The sequence below is a fragment of the Salvelinus fontinalis genome, chromosome 35 (assembly GCF_029448725.1).
Source record: "Salvelinus fontinalis isolate EN_2023a chromosome 35, ASM2944872v1, whole genome shotgun sequence".
NCBI classification, from domain to species: domain Eukaryota; kingdom Metazoa; phylum Chordata; class Actinopteri; order Salmoniformes; family Salmonidae; genus Salvelinus; species Salvelinus fontinalis.
Window position 1 is genome coordinate 22,838,450 of NC_074699.1, and position 23,920 is coordinate 22,862,369.

Sequence of the window (23,920 nt, forward strand, 5' to 3'; positions counted from 1 at the left end):
TACAGGTTTGTATAAATTTGAGCCATGTTTTCAAATTAAATGTAAAAGTGCAATAATCAGTGTAGATAGAGAGAGGGAAGAGGCAGAGAGAGAGGGGAGAGACAGAGAGAGAGAAAAGACAGATAGAGAGAGAGACAGAGATAGGGAAGAGACAGAGGGAAGAGACAGAGAGAGGGAAGAGACAGAGATAGGGAAGAGACAGAGGGAAGAGACAGAGAGAGGGAAGAGGCAGAGAGAGAGGGAAGAGATAGAGATAGAGAAAAGACAGAGAGAGGGAAGAGACAGAGAGAGAGGGAAGAGATAGAGATAGAGAAAAGACAGAGAGAGGGAAGAGACAGAGAGGGAAGAGATAGAGATAGAGAAAAGACAGATAGAGAGAGAGACAGAGAGAGGGAAGAGACAGAGAGAGAGAAAAGACAGATAGAGAGAGAGACAGAGATAGGGAAGAGACAGAGAGAGGGAAGAGACAGAGAGAGGGAAGAGACAGAGATAGGGAAGAGACAGAGGGAAGAGACAGAGAGAGGGAAGAGGCAGAGAGAGAGGGAAGAGATAGAGATAGAGAAAAGACAGAGAGAGGGAAGAGACAGAGAGGGAAGAGATAGAGATAGAGAAAAGACAGATATGGAGAGAGACAGAGATAGGGAAGAGGCAGAGAGAGAGGGAAGAGGCAGAGGCAGAGAGGGAAGAGATAGATAGAGAGAGAGAGAGAGAAGAGAGGGAAGAGATAGAGAGAGAGGAGACAGGGAGAGAGGGAAGAGACAGGGGAGCGAGAGAGACAGGATTAGACCATATCTTCACTCAAAACCAAACACATGCACACACAGCCTGGCCTCAGAGCCATACAAAACATATTATACGTATTCATGAGCACCTCCAATACATGTGATATTTAAACACACAAGACATAGAAGTCCACATGCTCTGGTATTGACTTCAGCTGAGTCATATCCCCTCTTCTGTTCTACACAGTGACCTCAGTGCACAGCTGCTCTCCTGCTACTGCTGACTCTCCTGAGTAGGGCCACATTACTAGGCCATACAGACTGGGAAGCAGCAGAGTGAATAACCAAGCCCTCTACAGCAGAGGAGACCTACTAGTGAACTACTGACAGCAGGCAGTGCCTGCAACCATCTCTCTACAGCAGCTCTGCTCTGTTCTGCTCTCCCATAGCCTATTAATAGAGCTGTTGATGTGAACACGCAGGAAGAGGGAGGGAGACAGCAGAGGGGAGAGGATGAAACAGCGGAACTCAGGGCCGGGGAGAGCAAAGGGGGGAGACAGGCACAGCCGAACTCACACTTAACAAGGGGAAGGGAGCAGAGCAGAGGGGGCAGGCAGGCACAGCCAAATTCACATTCACCAAGGGGAATCTGAAGTGGGGATTATTAGCTGCCCAATTTGTGCATGGCTATAATAAGCATGTGCGTGTGTGCGTGCGTGCGTGCGTGACTGCTGACAGCTGCTGGCGTGGCAGGACATGCCAAGCAGCAGTGTAATTCGCACCATGGTTGATTCCACAGCACCTCTGTCACAAGAGCCTTTTCCACTTTTACCTCTCCTCTCAGCTCAGGCCAAGTGCAAAGCCCCTGGCCTCCACACCTCTCTCTCTCTGGCTCTCTCTCTCCCCCCCCCCTCTCTTTCTCTCACCATCTCACTCTCTGCCCCTCCACACCTCTCTCTCTCTCACCATCTCACTCTCTCCCCCTCCCTCCCTCTCTCTGCCCTTCTCTCTCTCTGTCTCTCTCTCTCTCCCTCCCCAATCTCTTTCTCTCGGGTCTTCTCTCTCCCACCATTCATCTATCTGATACTTTTTCAGTGAAAGAGGAAAGAATATATTCTATCTTATTACATATTTCTTGGTGTGTAATCGATGTTGCTCTCCACTCCTGCACTTACTGTATAGGTGTGAGTTTGATGTTCTTGCTGAGTGTGGCTGGCTGCCTAACTGCCCAACTCAATCACTCAAACACATGTAAACGAACACGCCTGGAGACAGATACTGTGAAGGAATGTGAAGGACTAAGTTGTTCTCTATAGTGATTGAATTGCTGCAGAATGAATCAGTGCCGTTGGGCGTTTCTTCTGTTGAAGTAGAAAAACAAGTTAACATGATTTAGATGTACCACATCATGATCACTGCACCATTTTCTGATATGACTAGTGTTGGATTTTAACTTACTTTCTCAAAATGCTACTATCATATTTAGCATGCAGAGCTGACAAATTAATTCACTTCACCTGTATTGGCAAAAATACTAGTACAAACTATATGTACAGTATTTCAGATTCTATGTAGCTCTTACACTGAGGCGGAAACATTAAGGACACCTTCCTAAAATTGAGTTTGCCCCCCCCTTTGCCCTCAAAACAGCCTCAATTGGTCAGGGCAATTCCACAGGGATACTGGCCCATGTTTCCCACAGTTGTGTCAAGTTGGCTGGATGTCCCTTGGGTGGGGGACCATTCTTGATACACATGGGAAACTGTTGAGCATGAAAAACCCAGCAGCATTGCAGTTCTTGACACAAACTGGTGCGCCTGGCACCTACTACCATACCCCATTCAAAGGCACTTAAATCTTTTGTCTCACCCATTCACCCTCTGAATGGTGCATACACAATCCATGTCTCGATGTCTCAAGGCTTAAAAATCATTATTTAACCTGTCTCCTCCCCTTAAAGTGGATTTAACAAGTGACATCAATAAGGGATCATAGCTTTCACCTGATTTCACCTGGTCCGCCTGTGTCACAAAAATAGCAGGTGTCCTTAATGTTTTGTACACTCATTGTATGTAGGTCTATGTAGGTCTTATGTAGACTACATGGGTGATGTACTGTATGTACACTGTTTCTGGTCTGGAGATTGGTCGAACAGACACGCAGAGCTGATGGTGATGTAAGTATACTGTCTATAGTTAGAGAGACTGAGGTCTGTAGGTTGATCATGCACAGCTCTCACTGAGACTGAGGGTGACCTCCTGTTAGAAATCCATCTGCATTACATTAGCATAACATAGAACAGTCAGTATAGTCATTATCATGGCTTTTCTAAATCTGTTTAAACAGGGCTTAGGATCAATACCAGTTTAAGTGGAGAACGGGTGGCAATTTACTCCGAGGGACGATCAATAATTATATTGCTGTGAATAGTAAATAATGTGTATAATCATGGGGAGAATGGGGTCGTGCTGCCAATCATGTATTGAATAAGCAATAGACTTTATCATCCTTAGGTGAAGTATGATATTTTCGAATTTAGCGCTAAAATTGTAAATCAAAAATATAATACATTTTTTACATTTTTGTCATTTAGCAGACACTTTTATCCAGAGCAACTTACAAAGTTTATTCATCTGAAGATGGCTAGGTGAGACAACCACGTATCCCAGTCGTAGTCCCTCTCGTAGAAGATCAGTCAGGTGTAATAATTAAGGACTGATAGTTAAAGTTCAAAGTCATCTGTTGGTACAACGTAAGGTTGTTGAATTTTTCAATAATATCTCACTAGAACCAATCCTACCAAACTAACTAACCATCCATCTAAGAGTAATACCAAGAACACTAAGGAAAGCTGTTGACTGAGAGGGACGATGACTATAGCTAGGTCAGGATCACTCTAGTAAGACATCCACCAGCAGGGCTCAGACAGACAGACAGACAGACAGACAGACAGACAGACAGACAGACAGACAGACAGACAGACAGACAGACAGACAGACAGACAGACAGGCAGGCAGGCAGGCAGGCAGGCAGGCAGGCAGGCAGACAGACAGACAGACAGACAGACAGACAGACAGACAGACAGACAGACAGACAGGCAGACAGACAGACAGACAGACAGGCAGACAGGGGAAGCAGGGACACAAGGGAGCTTCTGGTCTGCTCCACCCTCAGTCTCACCGTCGATGATTCTCTTGACCCTCCAGATGCGCAGGGTGATGATGAGGCTGATGGCGTCCCAGGGACTGCTGGGGCCGTTGGCTACCGTGGAGGCTACCATAGGAGCCAGGGACAACACGATGACTGCCCCGTCAAACACCTGCAGGGAGCAGACACACAGACACACACACGCAAGCACACACACAATGTGTACACACAAACACACACACATCACATGCCACACTGTTACAGACTTAGGAGATATTACACACTGTCATTAGGAGATATTACACACAAGAGGTCGACCGATTAATCGGAATGGCCGATTAATTATGGCCGATTTCAAGTTTTCATAGCAATCAGTAATCAGCATTTTTGGACACCGATCATGGCCGATTACACTGCACTCCACGAGGAGACTGCATGGCAGGCTGACTACCTGTTAGGCGAGTGCAGCAAGGAGCCACGGTGAGGTTGATGATATTACTAGTTTAACTAGCTTGTCCTGCGTTGCATATAATCGATGCGGTGCCTGTTAATTTATCATTGAATCACAGCCTACTTCGCCAAACAGGTGATTTAACAAGAGCATTCATGAAAAAAGCACTGTCGTTGCACCAATGTGTTCCTAACCATAAACATCAACGCCTTACTTAAAATCAATACACAAGTATATATTTTTAAACCTGCATATTTAGTTAATATTGCCTGCTAACATGAATTTCTTTTAACTAGGGAAATTGTGTCACTTCTCTTGCGTTCTGTGCAACAGAGTCAGGGTATATGCAACAGTTTGTGCCGCCTGGCTCGTTGCGAACTAATTTGCCAGAATTTTACGTAATTATGACATAACATTGAAGGTTGTGCAATGTAACAGGAATATTTAGATTTATGGATGCCACCCATTAGATAAAATACGGAACGGTTCCGTATTTCACTGAAAGAATCAACGTTTTGTTTTCGAAATTATAGTTTCCGGATTTTACCATATTAATGACCTAAGGCTCGTATTTCTGTGTGTTATTATATTGTAATTAAGTCTATGATTTGATAGAGCAGTCTGACTGAAGGGTGGTAGGCAGCAGCAGGCTTGTAAGCATTCATTCAAACAGCACTTTACTGCGTTCGTCAGCAGCTCTTCGCAATGCGTAAAAGCATTGCGCTGTTTATGACTTCAAGCCTATCAACTCCCGAGATTAGGCTGGCAATACTAAAGTACCTATTAGAACATCCAATAGTCAAAGGTATATGAAATACAAACAGTATAGAGAGAAATAGTCCTATAATAACTACAACCTAAAACTTCTTAACTGAGAATATTGAAGACTCATGTTAAAAGGAACCACCAGCTTTCATATGTTCTTATGTTCTGAGCAAGGAACTTAAACGTTAGCTTTTTTACATGGCACATATTGCACTTTTACTTTCTTCTCCAACACTTTGTTTTTGCATTATTTAAACCATATTGAACATGTTTCATTATTTATTTGAGACAAAATGTATTTTATTGATGTATTATATTAAGTTAAAATAAAAGTGTTAATTGAGTATTGATCATTATCATTACATTACAGTCATTGTCACGCCCTGGCCTTAGTATTCTTTGTTTTCTTTATTTTAGTTAGGTCAGGGTGTGACATGGGGAATGGTTGTGTTTTGTTGGTTTTGGGTGTTTTTTATGGTAAAGGGGTTGTTGTATAGTATATGGGTTTGTGTGGAGTACATGTGTCTAGTGTTGTCTATGTATGTTTAGTGGTCTAGGAGAGTCTATGGTTGCCTGAATGAGTTCCCAATTAGAGACAGCTGATTTCGGTTGTCTCTGATTGGGAGCCTTATTTAGGGTAGCCATAGGCTCTCATTGGTTGTGGGTAATTGTCTATGTAGAACGTTTGTAGCCTGTGTGTGTATGTGCACAACGTTATTTAGCTTCACGGTCGTTTATTGTTTTGTATAGTTTGTTAAAGTGTGTCGTGTTTATTTTCGTCATCTTTTAAAAATAAAAGAAGATGGCATATTTTCCTAAAGCTGCGTTTTGGTCCATCAATCCTCCACACGATCGTGACAGAATTACCCACCATCGGACCAAGCAGCGGAAAACAAAGCAACAGCAGCAATGTCAAGACTCCTGGACGTGGGAGGAAATTCTAGACGGGAGAGGACCCTGGTCACAGCCAGGGGAATATCACTGCCCCAAGGCAGAGATGGAGGCAGCACGGCGACACGGGAGGAAGCCCAAGAGACAGCACAAAAAAAATTTTGGGGGGGGGCACTTGGAGCAGTCGGCGAAGTTGAGGGGTGAGTCTGAGTGGGTCGAGGAGTTATTGGACAGATTGGAGGAGAGTGAACGAAGGGGAGATTATGAGACATTCGAAGAGTTGTTGAAGAAATTGGAGGAGAGTGAAGAGAGAGAGCTGTTGGTTTGGCAGAGTATGCAATGCATTCTCCCTGAGGAGCGTATTAGCTGTCCGATGCCACCTGTGTCAGTTCCTCGTACTCAGCCTGAAACTTGTGTTAAAGTTCCGGAACATTTGATGCCGGCTATACACACCAGGTCTCCAGTACACCTTCACAACCCGGTGTGTCCTGTTCCTACTTTTTGCACTCATCCTGAGATGCATGTCCCCAGCCCTGTACCACTAGTTCCGGCACCAAGCACTAGGTCTAAGGTGCGTCTCCAGAGCCCTTTACGCACTGTTCCTGCTCCCCGCACTAGCTTTGAGGTGCGTGTTTCCAGCCCATTACCACCAGTGCCTACACCACGCATCAAGCTTCCTGGGTGTCTCCAGAGCCCTGTTCTTCCTCCACGTACTAGCCCTGTGGTGCGTGTCTCCAGCACATTACCACCAGTGCCTACACCACGCACCAAGCCCTCTGTGTGTCTCCAGAGTCCTGTACGCACTGTTCCTTCTCCCCGTACTCGCCCTGATGTGCGGGTCCTCAGCCCGGTACCACCAGTACCGGTACCACGCACAAGGCCTATAGTACGCCCTGAGAGTCCAGTGTGCCCTGTTGTTGCTCCCCGCACTAGCCTTGAGATGCGTGTCCCTAGCCCGGTACCACCAGTTCCGGCACCACGCACTAGGCCTAATGTGCGTCTCCAGGGTCCAGTATGCCCTGTTCCTTCTCCCCGCACTAGCCCTGAGATGCGTGTTCCCAGCCCGATACCACCAGTGCCGGCACCACGCACTAGGCCTAATGTGCGTCTCCAGGGTCCAGTATGCCCTGTTCCTTCTCCCCGCACTAGCCCTGAGATGCGTGTCCCCAGCCCGGTGCCACCAGTCCCGGCACCACGCACCAGGCCTACAGTGCGCCTCAGCCGGCAGGAGTCTGCCGTCTGCACAGCGATGACTGAACTGCCCGTCTCCCCAGCGCCATCTGAGCCATCCGTCTCCCCAGCGCCATCTGAGCCATCCGTCTCCCCAGCGCCATCTGAGCCATCCGTCTCCCCAGCGCCATCTGAGCCATCCGTCTGCAATGAGCCTGCAAAGCCGCCCGTCTGCCATGAGCCTACTGAGCCGTCCGCCAGACAGGAGCCGCTAGAGCCGCCAGCCAGACAGGAGCCGCTAGAGCCGTCCGTCAGACAGGCGCTGCCAGAGCCGCCAACCAGACAGGATCTGCCAGAGCCGCCAACCAGACAGGATCTGCCAGAGCCGCCAACCAGACAGGATCTGCCAGAGCCGCCAGCCAGCCATGAGCAGCCAGATCCGTCAGCCAGCCATGAGCAGCCAGATCCGTCAGCCAGCCATGAGCAGCCAGATCCGTCAGCCAGCCATGAGCAGCCAGATCCGTCAGCTAGCCATGAGCAGCCAGATCCGTCAGCTAGCCATGAGCAGCCAGATCCGTCAGCTAGCCATGAGCAGCCAGATCCGTCAGCTAGCCATGAGCAGCCAGATCCGTCAGCTAGCCATGAGCAGCCAGATCCGTCAGCTAGCCATGAGCAGCCAGATCCGTCAGCTAGCCATGAGCAGCCAGATCCGTCAGCCAGCCATCGGCCGTCCCTCAGTCCGGAGCTGCAGTCCCTCAGTCCGGAGCTGCAGTCCCTCAGTCCGGAGCTGCCGTTCCTCAGTCCGGAGCTGCCCCTTATCCTGGTGCTGCCCCTTATCCTGGGACTGTCCCTTACCCTGGTACTGCCCCTTAGTCCGGAGCTGCCCCTTAGTCCGGAACTGCCCCTTAATGCAATGGGGTTAATGTGGAGAGGGGTCATTTTGAGGAAGCTAAGGAGGTGGTTAGGGACTGTGGTGACGTGGGGACCACGACCAGAGCCGGAGCCGCCACCGTGGATGGAAGCCCACCCAGACCCTCCCCTAGACTGTGTAATGGTGCGCCCGGAGTTCGCACCTTAAGGGGGGGGTTATGTCACGCCCTGGCCTTAGTATTCTTTGTTTTCTTTATTTTAGTTAGGTCAGGGTGTGACATGGGGAATGGTTGTGTTTTGTTGGTTTTGGGTGTTTTTTATGGTAAAGGGGTTGTTGTATAGTATATGGGTTTGTGTGGAGTACATGTGTCTAGTGTTGTCTATGTATGTTTAGTGGTCTAGGAGAGTCTATGGTTGCCTGAATGAGTTCCCAATTAGAGACAGCTGATTTCGGTTGTCTCTGATTGGGAGCCTTATTTAGGGTAGCCATAGGCTCTCATTGGTTGTGGGTAATTGTCTATGTAGAACGTTTGTAGCCTGTGTGTGTATGTGCACAACGTTATTTAGCTTCACGGTCGTTTATTGTTTTGTATAGTTTGTTAAAGTGTGTCGTGTTTATTTTCGTCATCTTTTAAAAATAAAAGAAGATGGCATATTTTCCTAAAGCTGCGTTTTGGTCCATCAATCCTCCACACGATCGTGACAGAATTACCCACCATCGGACCAAGCAGCGGAAAACAAAGCAACAGCAGCAATGTCAAGACTCCTGGACGTGGGAGGAAATTCTAGACGGGAGAGGACCCTGGTCACAGCCAGGGGAATATCACTGCCCCAAGGCAGAGATGGAGGCAGCACGGCGACACGGGAGGAAGCCCAAGAGACAGCACAAAAAAAATTTTGGGGGGGGGCACTTGGAGCAGTCGGCGAAGTTGAGGGGTGAGTCTGAGTGGGTCGAGGAGTTATTGGACAGATTGGAGGAGAGTGAACGAAGGGGAGATTATGAGACATTCGAAGAGTTGTTGAAGAAATTGGAGGAGAGTGAAGAGAGAGAGCTGTTGGTTTGGCAGAGTATGCAATGCATTCTCCCTGAGGAGCGTATTAGCTGTCCGATGCCACCTGTGTCAGTTCCTCGTACTCAGCCTGAAACTTGTGTTAAAGTTCCGGAACATTTGATGCCGGCTATACACACCAGGTCTCCAGTACACCTTCACAACCCGGTGTGTCCTGTTCCTACTTTTTGCACTCATCCTGAGATGCATGTCCCCAGCCCTGTACCACTAGTTCCGGCACCAAGCACTAGGTCTAAGGTGCGTCTCCAGAGCCCTTTACGCACTGTTCCTGCTCCCCGCACTAGCTTTGAGGTGCGTGTTTCCAGCCCATTACCACCAGTGCCTACACCACGCATCAAGCTTCCTGGGTGTCTCCAGAGCCCTGTTCTTCCTCCACGTACTAGCCCTGTGGTGCGTGTCTCCAGCACATTACCACCAGTGCCTACACCACGCACCAAGCCCTCTGTGTGTCTCCAGAGTCCTGTACGCACTGTTCCTTCTCCCCGTACTCGCCCTGATGTGCGGGTCCTCAGCCCGGTACCACCAGTACCGGTACCACGCACAAGGCCTATAGTACGCCCTGAGAGTCCAGTGTGCCCTGTTGTTGCTCCCCGCACTAGCCTTGAGATGCGTGTCCCTAGCCCGGTACCACCAGTTCCGGCACCACGCACTAGGCCTAATGTGCGTCTCCAGGGTCCAGTATGCCCTGTTCCTTCTCCCCGCACTAGCCCTGAGATGCGTGTTCCCAGCCCGATACCACCAGTGCCGGCACCACGCACTAGGCCTAATGTGCGTCTCCAGGGTCCAGTATGCCCTGTTCCTTCTCCCCGCACTAGCCCTGAGATGCGTGTCCCCAGCCCGGTGCCACCAGTCCCGGCACCACGCACCAGGCCTACAGTGCGCCTCAGCCGGCAGGAGTCTGCCGTCTGCACAGCGATGACTGAACTGCCCGTCTCCCCAGCGCCATCTGAGCCATCCGTCTCCCCAGCGCCATCTGAGCCATCCGTCTCCCCAGCGCCATCTGAGCCATCCGTCTCCCCAGCGCCATCTGAGCCATCCGTCTGCAATGAGCCTGCAAAGCCGCCCGTCTGCCATGAGCCTACTGAGCCGTCCGCCAGACAGGAGCCGCTAGAGCCGCCAGCCAGACAGGAGCCGCTAGAGCCGTCCGTCAGACAGGCGCTGCCAGAGCCGCCAACCAGACAGGATCTGCCAGAGCCGCCAACCAGACAGGATCTGCCAGAGCCGCCAACCAGACAGGATCTGCCAGAGCCGCCAGCCAGCCATGAGCAGCCAGATCCGTCAGCCAGCCATGAGCAGCCAGATCCGTCAGCCAGCCATGAGCAGCCAGATCCGTCAGCCAGCCATGAGCAGCCAGATCCGTCAGCTAGCCATGAGCAGCCAGATCCGTCAGCTAGCCATGAGCAGCCAGATCCGTCAGCTAGCCATGAGCAGCCAGATCCGTCAGCTAGCCATGAGCAGCCAGATCCGTCAGCTAGCCATGAGCAGCCAGATCCGTCAGCTAGCCATGAGCAGCCAGATCCGTCAGCTAGCCATGAGCAGCCAGATCCGTCAGCCAGCCATCGGCCGTCCCTCAGTCCGGAGCTGCAGTCCCTCAGTCCGGAGCTGCAGTCCCTCAGTCCGGAGCTGCCGTTCCTCAGTCCGGAGCTGCCCCTTATCCTGGTGCTGCCCCTTATCCTGGGACTGTCCCTTACCCTGGTACTGCCCCTTAGTCCGGAGCTGCCCCTTAGTCCGGAACTGCCCCTTAATGCAATGGGGTTAATGTGGAGAGGGGTCATTTTGAGGAAGCTAAGGAGGTGGTTAGGGACTGTGGTGACGTGGGGACCACGACCAGAGCCGGAGCCGCCACCGTGGATGGAAGCCCACCCAGACCCTCCCCTAGACTGTGTAATGGTGCGCCCGGAGTTCGCACCTTAAGGGGGGGGTTATGTCACGCCCTGGCCTTAGTATTCTTTGTTTTCTTTATTTTAGTTAGGTCAGGGTGTGACATGGGGAATGGTTGTGTTTTGTTGGTTTTGGGTGTTTTTTATGGTAAAGGGGTTGTTGTATAGTATATGGGTTTGTGTGGAGTACATGTGTCTAGTGTTGTCTATGTATGTTTAGTGGTCTAGGAGAGTCTATGGTTGCCTGAATGAGTTCCCAATTAGAGACAGCTGATTTCGGTTGTCTCTGATTGGGAGCCTTATTTAGGGTAGCCATAGGCTCTCATTGGTTGTGGGTAATTGTCTATGTAGAACGTTTGTAGCCTGTGTGTGTATGTGCACAACGTTATTTAGCTTCACGGTCGTTTATTGTTTTGTATAGTTTGTTAAAGTGTGTCGTGTTTATTTTCGTCATCTTTTAAAAATAAAAGAAGATGGCATATTTTCCTAAAGCTGCGTTTTGGTCCATCAATCCTCCACACGATCGTGACAGTCATTTAGCAGACGCTCTTATCCAGAGCGACTTACAAATTGGAAAGTTCATACATATTCATCCTGGTCCCCCTGTGGGAATTGAACCCTGGTCCCCCCGTGGGAATTGAACCCACAACCCTGGCGTTGCAAGCGCCATGCTCTACCAACTGAGCCACACGGGACCACGGGACCATTATTACAAATATATATATAAAAATTGCCCGATTAATCGGTATCGGCTTTTTTGGTCCTCCAATAATCGGTATCTGTATCGACTTTGAAAAATCATAATCGGTCAACCTCTATTACACACTATCAGGAGATATTACACGCTGTCATTGGGAGATATTATACACTGTCATTAGGAGATATCACACATTGTCATTAGGAGATATTACACATTGTCATTAGGAGATATTACACACTATCAGGAGATATTACACGCTGTCATTGGGAGATATTATACACTGTCATTAGGAGATATTACACATTGTCATTAGGAGATATTACACACTATCAGGAGATATTACACGCTGTCATTGGGAGATATTACACATTGTCGTTAGGAGATATTACACATTGTCATTAGGAGATATTATACACTGTCGTTAGGAGATATTACACACTGTCATTAGGAGATATTACACGCTGTCATTAGGAGATATTACACATTGTCATTAGGAGATATTACACATTGTCATTAGGAGATATTATACACTGTCGTTAGGAGATATTACACATTGTCATTAGGAGATATTACACATTGTCATTAGGAGATATTACACGCTGTCGTTAGGAGATATTACACATTGTCATTAGGAGATATTACACACTATCAGGAGATATTACACGCTGTCATTGGGAGATATTATACACTGTCATTAGGAGATATTACACGCTGTCGTTAGGAGATATTACACATTGTCATTAGGAGATATTATACACTGTCGTTAGGAGATATTACACATTGTCATTAGGAGATATTACACACTGTCATTAGGAGATATTACACACTATCAGGAGATATTACACGCTGTCATTGGGAGATATTATACACTGTCATTAGGAGATATTACACGCTGTCATTAGGAGATATTACACACTGTTATTAGGAGATATTACACACTGTTATTAGGAGATATTACACATTGTCATTAGGAGATATTACACACTGTCATTAGGAGATATTACACGCTGTCATTAGGAGATATTACACATTGTCATTAGGAGATATTACACACTGTCATTAGGAGATATTACACACTGTCATTAGGAGATATTACACATTGTCATTAGGAGATATTACACACTGTCATTAGGAGATATTACACACTGTCATTAGGAGATATTACACACTGTCATTAGGAGATATTACACGCTGTCATTAGGAGATATTACACACTGTCATTAGGAGATATTACACACTGTCATTAGGAGATATTACACACTATCAGGAGATATTACACGCTGTCATTAGGAGATATTACACGCTGTCATTCGGAGATATTACACACTGTCATTAGGAGATATTACACACTGTCATTAGGAGATATTACACACTATCAGGAGATATTACACGCTGTCATTAGGAGATATTACACGCTGTCATTCGGAGATATTACACACTGTCATTAGGAGATATTACACACTGTCATTAGGAGATATTACACACTATCAGGAGATATTACACACTGTCATTAGGAGATATTACACACTGTCATTAGGAGATATTACACACTATCAGGAGATATTACACGCTGTCATTAGGAGATATTACACGCTGTCATTAGGAGATATTACACGCTGTCATTCGGAGATATTACACACTGTCATTAGGAGATATTACACACTATCAGGAGATATTACACGCTGTCATTCGGAGATATTACACACTATCAGGAGATATTACACGCTGTCATTAGGAGATATTACACACTATCAGGAGATATTACACGCTGTCATTCGGAGATATTACACACTGTCATTAGGAGATATTACATTGATGTTTATTATATGAGGAAGATTACAATGCACGCAGACTTTTTGGCAGCATTTAACATTTAACAAGTGTAATGTGAATTGATTTGTGGAAGAAAAAAAAAATCAATGATAAAACGATGATTTCTCGAGGGAAAGTTATTATATTTTCATTATATTATATTTTCATTACTTGCTATGAAGCTTACGCAATTAATCTTACCTCTACTTTGTTCTCAATATAGTCCCAAATCCCAAGGACTACAATCCTGAAGACAGTCTGTGAAAAGAGGGAGAGCGAGAAAGGATGGAAGGGGAGGAAAAAAGACAAATACAACCTCTCCCATGACATGCGAAATATTCTCACTCTCCTCAGGTTTCAACACATCTTCAACACATTCTGAAACGTCATTTGAATATGGACAAAAAAAGACAGGACAAGTAAGGTACAGTCTCCATTTTTATACTGTGAATGTAGGCTTTCTTTGACTCAAGCCTTCCTTTTCTACATGGTCACAGAAAGTAACATATACAGTTGAAGTCGGAAGTTTACATACACCTTAGCCAAATACATTTAAACTCAGTTTTTCACAATTCCTGACATTTAATCCTAGTAAAAATTCCCTGTCTTAGGTCAGTTAGGATCACCACTTTATTTTAAGAATGTCAAATGTCAGAATAGTAGAGAAAATGATTTATTTCAGCTTTTATTTCTTTCATCACATTCCCAGTGGGTCAGAAGTTTACATACACTCAATTAGTATTTGGTAGCATTGCCTTTAAATTGTTTAACATGGGTCAAACGTTTCAGGTAGCTTTCCACAAGCTTCCCACAATAAGTTGGGTTAATTTTGGCCCATTCTTCCTGACAGAGCTGGTGTAACTGAGTTAGGTTTGTAGGCCTCCTTGCTCGCACACGCTTTTTCAGTTCTGCCCACAAATGTTCTATGGGATTGAGGTCAGGGCTTTGTGATGGCCACTCCAATACCTTGACTTTGTTATTTTTATTTTATTTTTTTTACCCCCTTTTCTCCCCAATTTTCGTGGTATCCAATCGCTAGTAATTACTACCTTGTCTCATCGCTACAACTCCCGTACGGACTCGGGAGAGACGAAGGTCGAAAGCCATGCGTCCTCCGAAGCACAACCCAACCAGCCGTACTGCTTCTTAACACAGCGCGCCTCCAACCCGGAAGCCAGCCGCACCAATGTGTCGGAGGAAACACCGTGTACCTGGCCCCCTTGGTTGGCACGCACTGCGCCCGGCCCGCCACATGAGTCGCTGGAGCGCGATGAGACAAGGATATCCCTACCGGCCAAACCCTCCCTACCCCGGACGACGCTATGCCAATTGTGCGTCGCCCCACGGACCTCCCGGTCGCGGCCGGCTGCGACAGAGCCTGGGCGCGAACCCAGAGACTCTGGTGGCGCAGTTAGCACTGCGATGCAGTGCCCTAGACCACTGCGCCACCCGGGAGGCCTCACCTTGACTTTGTTGTCCTTAAGCCATTTTACAACAACTCTGGAAGTATGCTTGGGGTCATTGTCCACTTGGAAGACCCATTTGCGACCAAGCTTTAACTTCCTGACTGATGTCTTGAGATGTTGCTTCGATATATCTACATCATTTTCCTTCCTCATGACGCCATCTATTTTGTGAAGTGCACCAGTCCCTCCTGCAGTAAAGCACCCCCACAACATGATGCTTCACGGTTGGGATGGTGTTCTTCTGCTTGCAAGCTTCCCCCTTTTTCCTCCAAACATAACGATGGTCATTATGGCCAAACGGTTATATTTTTGTTTGGACCAGAGGACATTTCTCCAAAAAGTACGATCTTTGTCCCCATGTGCAGTTGCAAACCGTTGTCTGGCTTTTTTATGGAGGCCATTCAGGTTATGTCGATATAGGACTCGTTTTCCGGTCGATATAGATACTTTTGTACCTGTTTTCTCCAGCATCTTCACAAGGTCCTTTCGCACCAAAGTACGTTCATCTATAGGAGACAGAATGCGTCTCCTTCTTGAGCGGTATGACGGCTGCGTGGTCCCATGGTGTTTATACTTGCATACTATTGTTTGTACAGATGAACGTGGTACTTTCAGGTGTTTGGAAATTGCTCCCAAGGATGAACCAGACTCGTGGAGGTCTACAATTTTTTTTCTGAGGTCTTGGCTGATTTATTTTTTAGATTTTCCCATGATGTCAAGCAAAGAGGCACTGAGTTTGAAGGTAGGCCTTGAAATACATCCACAGGTACACCTCCATTGACTCAGATGATGTCAATTAGCCTATCAGAAGCTTCTAAAGCCATGACATCATTTTCTGGAATTTTACAAGCTGTTTAAACGCACAGTCAACTCAGTGTATGTAAACTCCTGACCCACCGGAATTGTGATACAGTGAATTAATTATAAGTGAAATAATCTGTCTGGAAACAATTGTTGGAAAAATGACTGTGTCATGCACAAAGTAGATGTCCTAACCGACTTACCAGAACTATAGTTTGTTAACAAGAAATGTGTGGAGTGGTTGAAAAACAAGTTTTAATGACTCCAACCTAAGTGTACGTAAACTTCCGACTTCAACTGTATCTTTGAAGGGTACTTTTTCACCAGAGTCTTTCGATCAATTAGAATGTGAGAAAAGGATATTGATCCTGGACACTGTACAATGGCCCTCCTAGTTGTCTGATCTTACCTGATCCATTACATACATCTACTGTATGTACAGTAACACACACTAGTGTTGGGTTGGGAGGGTCCTTTATTTTGAAAAGGAGGATGATATAGTTACATTTGAATCAGGGTTGGGAGAGTCCTTGATTTTGAAAGGGAAAATGATAGAGTTACAATCTAATCATGATGAAAGGGTGACAATGTAAAAGTGGCCTGTCTCATTCATCATACAGTAGCACATTGTGACAACAACGGCTCCACTGTAAGAGAGAAGCAGCGAGGGACATTCTCTGATTGGTGGATAGGAAAAATATTATTATTATGACCATTTAATAAGTCAAGGTCTCTATAGTTACAGTAACTATAGTTTTGTTTTTAATATATAGACCTTGAATACCATTCCCCTCTGACACCTGTGTGTGTGTGTGTGTGTGTGTGTGTGTGTGTGTGTGTGTGTGTGTGTGTGTGTGTGTGTGTGTGTGTGTGTGTGTGTGTGTGTGTGTGTGTGTGTGTGTGTGTGTGTGTGTGTGTGTGTGTGTGTGTCTCATTACCTCAGTGAAGAAGAGTGAAAGGATGGCAAGGCTGATCCAATGGATGACGCTGGCAAATTGAATAGCATTGGCAACTGGAATAAATAACAAAAGAGAAAAATGTGTATATTAAAGGATGATTCCACTTTTACTGCTTGTTCTTAATGGAATCAAGAGCAACACTACCATGTCCTGTGAATGTCTACATCTGTCCAGCCATATTTATTTTTTCTCCAAATCTGTCAGAAGAATGGTGCATTGATATTACATCATGCCTTTTCCCACTAATCCTCATTTCCATCTAGCAGTGTTGTGAATGCTCCTGCTCTACCTCTCTTTCCCCATCCATCAGTCCATCAGCCCATTTATCCCTCCCTTTATCTCCCTGTACCTCTCCATCTCCCCCCCATCCTCCTTCCCTCCGTCCTACTCCCTCCATGTGTCTTTCCAGAGCTGGCAACAGGACAGCCAGGACAGTCGGAGTCAATGGTAATGCATCTGTGACTGGTGTCCTGTAGTCCCCAGAGCAGAGAGAGAATCATCTGTCAATACAGACCTGTCTCTTGAGGTACGTCTCGAACGGTATCCTATTCCCTGTATAGTGCACTACTTTTGATCAGGGCACAAAGGGTTCTGGTCAAAAGTAGTGCAGTATATTGGGGATAGGATACCATTCGGGACGTAACCTTGGCTTACAGTCCGTAATGTAATGCGATGATGACACCTGCCCAGACAGTCAGTGCTGTTGAGTAGAGACCAGTTCATAGACTCATTTACTATCCCGGTTGGCAATGCTGTTTCTCTCTCATTTGGGCCTTTTAGTCGCCGTAGTTTCCTCTCTTTGGTAAGAAATGTAATCATGTTTATAAAACAGGTTGGAACGCATGTTAATGCAGCATCATGATAATTGTCTCTATGGGCTGTAATCCCAAAACATGGGTCACAGGATCAAGGAAGCACAGGACTACCCAAGTCTAACTTTCTACAGTCACTAGAACACAGTGTATAAGGATCCTCCTTTACTGTCAATGGGAAAGATAGTTACATTGTAGATGCTTGGTGTCTATGAGGAGTTCCAGGGTCAAGAAGACCACCACCAGGATGACCAGGGCCACCAGGAAACAGTTGAAGCCTGCACTGAGCAGACACACCTGCCACAGGGCTACCCTCCGCCCACAGCACGGCTTCAACCAGTTAGACCTGGGGAGAGGGAGAGAGGAGAAAGGAGGAGAGAGGGATAAAGGAGAGAGGGAATAGAGGAGAGAGGGATAGAGGAGAGAGGAGAGAGGGATAGAGGAAAGAGGAGGAGGAGAGAGGGACTAGAGTCAGTGTTAGTACACCAAAGACAGGGAGAAAGTACTTGTGTATGGACAGGTTTGTATTCACCATTTAATTATTTCAAAGATCTTACTGTACCAGCCGACTGTATGCTGACTGATGTTCCTTCTATTTGCCAGCAGGTGGTGCTATTTAACACATAGAACCGCATCAATGCAATGTGGTGAACCAGTTTCTAAACCCAGCCTGGGTTTGGTGGACCGAGGCAGTGGAGGCGGAAGAGTGTGAACAGAACAGAGACTGCATTAAGACAGAAAGACACTGAGGCTCTTTGAGTTGGTGACTTGTCTCTCAGGCATATCAGTGAGAGGATTAGTAAAGCAACTCTATTCAGAGGGCAATGAAGGGGTCGATTATATATTACAAGACTCCATACAACAGTATCAAATTTCAAGTTAATGAAAGAAAACACATGGATAAAATCTTATACATAGCTCTTTACCAGACCCACTGTTCCCTCCCTCTATTAGCAGTGGGAGACAGACAGGAGAAACGATGCCAGAGCTCCAGCCAGAATGGAAACTTGGCTCATCCTCTTCTACACCTTTCACTGCTCCCCATGCACTGGGCCTGGCATACAGTGAGCTTGGCTAATCACACCACTTCTGTGATCATGTCTTCATTCCCTAGCATGGTGCTAATTAGAGCTAAAACAATCAGTGGCAGTGGGCAGAATCAGTGGCGGTGGAATGGAATAAAGCTGTATTTTTTATCAGGGTTGAGGTCGATTCCATTTCAATCCAGTCAGGAAGTAAACAAAAATTCTAATTATTTTACTTCCTGAATTTACTGAAATTGACCCCAAATCAGATTTTCATACAGTCAGGCAGGAGTTGTATAGAGTGGCCATTGGACTGTTACTGATGGGACCAAGGCACGGCATGGGAGCAGAGCAGAAAAGAGCAGTCCTGGCGGATTTGTGCGTGTGGCTATCAGGGCATTCCCCCTCACACACACATATATTCCCAGGGTAGAGATGCTTGTAAGTATCACATCCTCAGTTGAGGGCAACTGCTGCTGTTGTTAAGTCATTAGTAGGGAATGAGGCTTGGCTGGAATGACTTTAGATGTTTAAATGGGGCCATTTAGTCTAAATGTTAAGCGACATGTGGATATGAATATGCAAGTGATACTGTATGAGCCTCATAATATTATGTAGGAATTGTTACATGAACTGTGTCTTACTTACTCATGCAAACGAGGACGATACACCATTTGGGTGTGAGTGTGCTTACAGGATGTGCCCAATTATACCACAGTGAGTGACAAACAGGCATCCTCTCTGAAGGATTCATATTCTTCTCCTCTATTCATTCAGACTTCACCCTGAATAGGCTGAAACGAGGCAATGAGCAAAGGACTCTTACAGCAGCTGCTGAACAGTTCCCCTCACCTCCTTCTGCTCCTCTCAGTCTCTCTCTCTCTCTCTCTGAGGGTAGTGGTAGGTACACTTGGCACGGGCAAACCCACAAGCCCGTAAACAATGCTAGGCTAATCTAATAGAGCCATAATCACGCTGTTAGCAATCATCTTTCTGGCGCTCGGTGAGGTTCGGTGGGGCTGGAGTGTGTATGGTGGGCCAGATGGTGTTGACTCTGCTCTCTCTCTCTCTACCGTCAGTGGCCGTGTCTCAGCCAGACTCACAGGATGCTCATCTCCTCATCCCCTTATTTAGGGGACAGACAGCAGGGTGGAGTCATATGCTAGAGCTCATTTTAGAAAACTGCCATAGATTTGACAGATCAGATTTGTACATGTTTGTTGTCATTTGGCAGTTACTCTTATCCAAAACAACTTACAGGAGTAATTATAGTTAAGTGCCTTGCTCAAGGGCACATACAGATTATTCACCTAGCCGGCTCGGGATTCGAACAACTGACCTTTCGGTTACTGGCCCAACGCTCCTAAGCGATAGGCTACCTGCCGCAGATCAGCTGTTAGGAGAACAGTAATACTTTGGAAATGAAAGAATAAAGTGTACACAAAGTCTTCTGATGTCTTCAGTGTTCAGTGTCTATAAACACCTTCCTCTAGACCCTGCTGGTGATACATAATGAAACATCTCTAACCACCCTACCTGACAGCATACAGTATGTTACCATCCTAGAGGGGGTGTTTTCTTAGAACAAACTCAAGCTGCAATCCTCAATCCCTGTTTAACCCTCCAAACATGGCCATGCTAAAAACCATGAGACCCTAACCATTATGCTGCTTTTAGACTGTAACACCAGTGTTAAACTAATGTATACACCCTTATGTTATACTAGGTAAATTGTGGTTCCATAGCTAGGGCTGACAGTGGGGACTTGAAGAGCAGAATCGACAACCTCTGCAGAATCAAAACAGTTGCTTTGTGAGAAGGTGTTAAAGTTCACAGTTAGCCATTGTTATGTAAAGGCCAGCTGAAAAGTACCAGTGGCCTGGCTTTGGCCCCAAGTGAGAGCAGGTTTGCCGGATCCATGGCCCAGTGAGACCCGGGTGCCGACCCGCGTAGATGGAAACAGAAAAGTCTGAGTATTTTGGGTAAAACACTGGGCTTAATCCTGTATGGAAATTAACCATTAAGACAGTGGTTCCCAACTCCAGTCCTCGAGTACCCCCAACAAGTAGACATTTTTATTGGAGCCCCGGACAAGCAAACTTCAATCCATTCTACTGTTCTAGCTGTCACAGGGATATAGAAGAAAGACAATGTCACTAAGCATCTAAGTGAAGTATATACGAACAAAAGAAAACTAAGGAATGGAGACGATTTTAATATATAATAGGCGGTGTCAGAGGAAAGCCCATAAAATTGTCAGAGACTCCAGTCACTCAAGTTTTAGACTGTTTTCTCTGCTACCATACGGCAAGCGGTACAAGAGCGCCAAGTCTAGGACCAAGAGGCTCCTCAACAGCTTCTACCCCCAAGCCATAAGACTGCCAAACAATTCATAAAATCACCACGGGACAATTTACATTGACCCCCCACCCTCCCTTTTGTACACTGCTGCTACTCGCTGTTTATTATCTATGCATAGTCACTTCACCCCCACCTACATGTACAAATTACCTCTAACCTGTACCCCCGCACACTGACTCGGTACTGGTGCCCCCTGTATATAACCTCATTATTGTTATTCTTATTGTGATACTTTTTAGTATTACTTTTTATTTTTGTCTACTTGGTAAATATTTTCTTAACTTTTCTTGAACTGCGCTGTTGGTTAAGGACTTGTAAGTAAGCATTTCACGGTAAAGTCTACACTTGTTGTATTCGGCGCATGTCACAAATAAAGTTTGATTAGATTTTTCCCATCAAAAAGGCTCCAGCTGTGAAAGTGATGTATTGTCTTTAGTTCATGGATATAGACCTACACACCATTGTGTAACATTTGACTTTCTAACATCTGGTGGTGACCTTACTTGACAGTTGAAGGGGTTGCATTGATTTGCTTTGGGACAATTCTCTGCATTTATATTCTACATTAAAGTCCATCTCAGGAACGCATCGTTTCATAGTTCATTTATACTGCCCTCCGCAGAGAGGATAAAGTATGATCATTTCTCCCAAACAATAAAAAGCCTTGAGTAGGAGTAGTAAAACAAAGTATTAAAGATAAATGACTCTGTTCACAAGCTGAATGTGCTGAAAAACACTTCAGGGCCTCATTACTAAAGGAGAAATGGTACTTTAAAAGAACTGCAAAAACGGCATAAGAGGTACTACATGTAACTGCCAAAATAAAGGAAACACCAACATAGTGTCTTAATAGGGTGTTAGGCCACCACGAGCCAGAACAGCTTCAATGCACCTTAGCAGAGATTATACAAGTGTCTGGAACACTATTGGAAGGATGTGACACCATTCGTACACAAGAAATTCCATAATTTTGTGTGTTTTTTTATGATGGTGGAAAACACTGTCTCAGGCGCCACTCCAGAATCTCCCATACAGTAAGTGTTCAACTGGGTTGAGATCTGGTGACTGAAACGGCCATGGCATATCGTTTACATCATTTTCATGCTCATCAAACCATTCAGTTACCAAACCATTCAGTGACCACTCGTGCCCTGTGGATGGGGCCATTGTCATCCTATCGGGGCATAGCCATGGTAGCCAAAACAATGGCCTGCCCAGCATTCTTATACATGACCCAAAACATGATGGGCTGTTAACTACTTAATTAACTCAGGAACTACACCTGTGTGGAAGCACCTGCATTCAATATCCGTTGTATCCCACATTTACTCAAGTGTTTCCATTATTTTGGCAGTTACCTGTACATTACAATTACTTATCCCTTAAAAGACAATAATGGCTGAATTCCTGGCCAAGAACTGGACTAAAAATCACTTTGAATAAAGATTCTACATTGAACATGCTTTTCAGTCCAGGAGTAGGCACATTTTTTAGAAAGTCAACCCTGTATGTTTTTGCAAACAGTAGGTCAACAGACAATAAAGACATCAGGGGCTTGATTCAATCCATATAGAGGAACTTTAACCGATTCAATTTTAAAGGTAATTTCTGATTGAGCGGACCTATGCAGCGTTTACTGTGAATGCCTTTAAATTTCAATCGCGCTATAGCACTGAACTTCCGCGATACGGATTGAATCGAGTCCTCTTCGCTCGTCCGCTCAAGGAAGGACCAACACCAGACTATGTCACAGACGAGGGCCTGCAGAAAGGGGTTCATCATGGACATGACATCACATAGGCTACACTCTGAGGAATCAACAAGCAATGACACACCAGACAGCCTAAATATGGACAGCACCTATGTCCTTAACTCATGTCTGGACATGGATGTCCCAAAGGAACACACTGACACTCTCTCTCTCTTTCATGCATTATTCCTGTCTGTCTCTCTCTCTCTCTCTCTTTTGTGTGCCTCTCTCTCTAATTCTTCCTGTCTTTCATGCACTCTCCCTCTATTTCTTTCTATGGTGCTCTCTTCCCGTCTCTCTCTGTTTCTGTCGCTCACTCCATCTCTCTCCCTCTTCACACGTCCGCTTAGGACAGGTTGATAAAGGCATCAGTGGAGCCCTGGTGGGGAGGAGATTGAACCGGTCTGGACAGGGGAACAGAGGAGGTAGATTAAATCATGCTATCAATATGACCGAGCGGAGCGGGCAAGGAGTGTGGTGCTAAACACAGCAATCAGCCAACATCCCTCCCTCAGAGTGCAGACGGTCCATGATAAAGGACTGCAACTCCTACACACACTGACTGACTGCAGCAGATGATACACCACCTCTCTCTCTCTGATCTCCTATTTGCCTTCATCAGGGCTCGGATTAGAACAGTCCTTATCAGCCAATCACAGATGATTTGTATAACAGTCTATTTGCTCAAGCATCACAGCAAAATCAGGGGGAACAGGAGGATTGAGCTGCCTTCATTTCCCTTTCCTCCCTTCAAACATATTATCAGGACGTGACCTTTTAGATCATTCCAGGAAATATAGACCTACTCACTGGCTCCCGAGTGAATAGAGAGAGAGAGAGAGAGAGAGAGAGAGAGAGAGAGAGAGAGAGAGAGAGAGAGAGAGAGAGAGAGAGAGAGAGAGAGAGAGAGAGAGAGAGAGAGAGAGAGAGAGAGAGAGAGAGAGAGAGAGAGAGAGAGAGAGGAGAGAGAGAGAGAGAGAGAGAGAGAGAGAGAGAGAGAGAGAGAGAGAGAGAGAGAGAGAGAGAGAGAGAGAGAGAGAGAGAGAGGAGAGAGAGAGAGAGAGAGAGAGAGAGAGAGAGAGAGAGAGAGAGAGAGAGAGAGAGAGAGAGAGAGAGAGAGAGAACAATTGAGGACCAACTCAGAAGTATTTCTCTGAACTGAACTTCTTGTGGTATTGACTGGACGCCTTTCTCCGAACTATATTATGGCATTCAAAGTTATCAACAATCCTTCAGCTAGCACAAATCTCATTGATGCTGTGGCGCGG

At 46.1% G+C, this 23,920-nt stretch overlaps 1 protein-coding gene across 1 annotated transcript in view; it reads right to left on the reverse strand.

The window, feature by feature from the left end:
* Positions 1-23,920, reverse strand: part of LOC129834573 (transmembrane protein 266-like) — a 91,166-nt gene that overhangs the window by 18,415 nt on the left and 48,831 nt on the right. Inside the window, exons 4-7 of the mRNA XM_055899683.1 lie at positions 17,708-17,862; positions 16,684-16,757; positions 13,680-13,736; positions 3,903-4,041 (exon numbers count right to left, since the gene is read on the reverse strand). Coding sequence (XP_055755658.1) covers positions 3,903-4,041; positions 13,680-13,736; positions 16,684-16,757; positions 17,708-17,862 — 425 coding nt within the window. The remainder of the gene's footprint in view (positions 1-3,902; positions 4,042-13,679; positions 13,737-16,683; positions 16,758-17,707; positions 17,863-23,920) is intronic.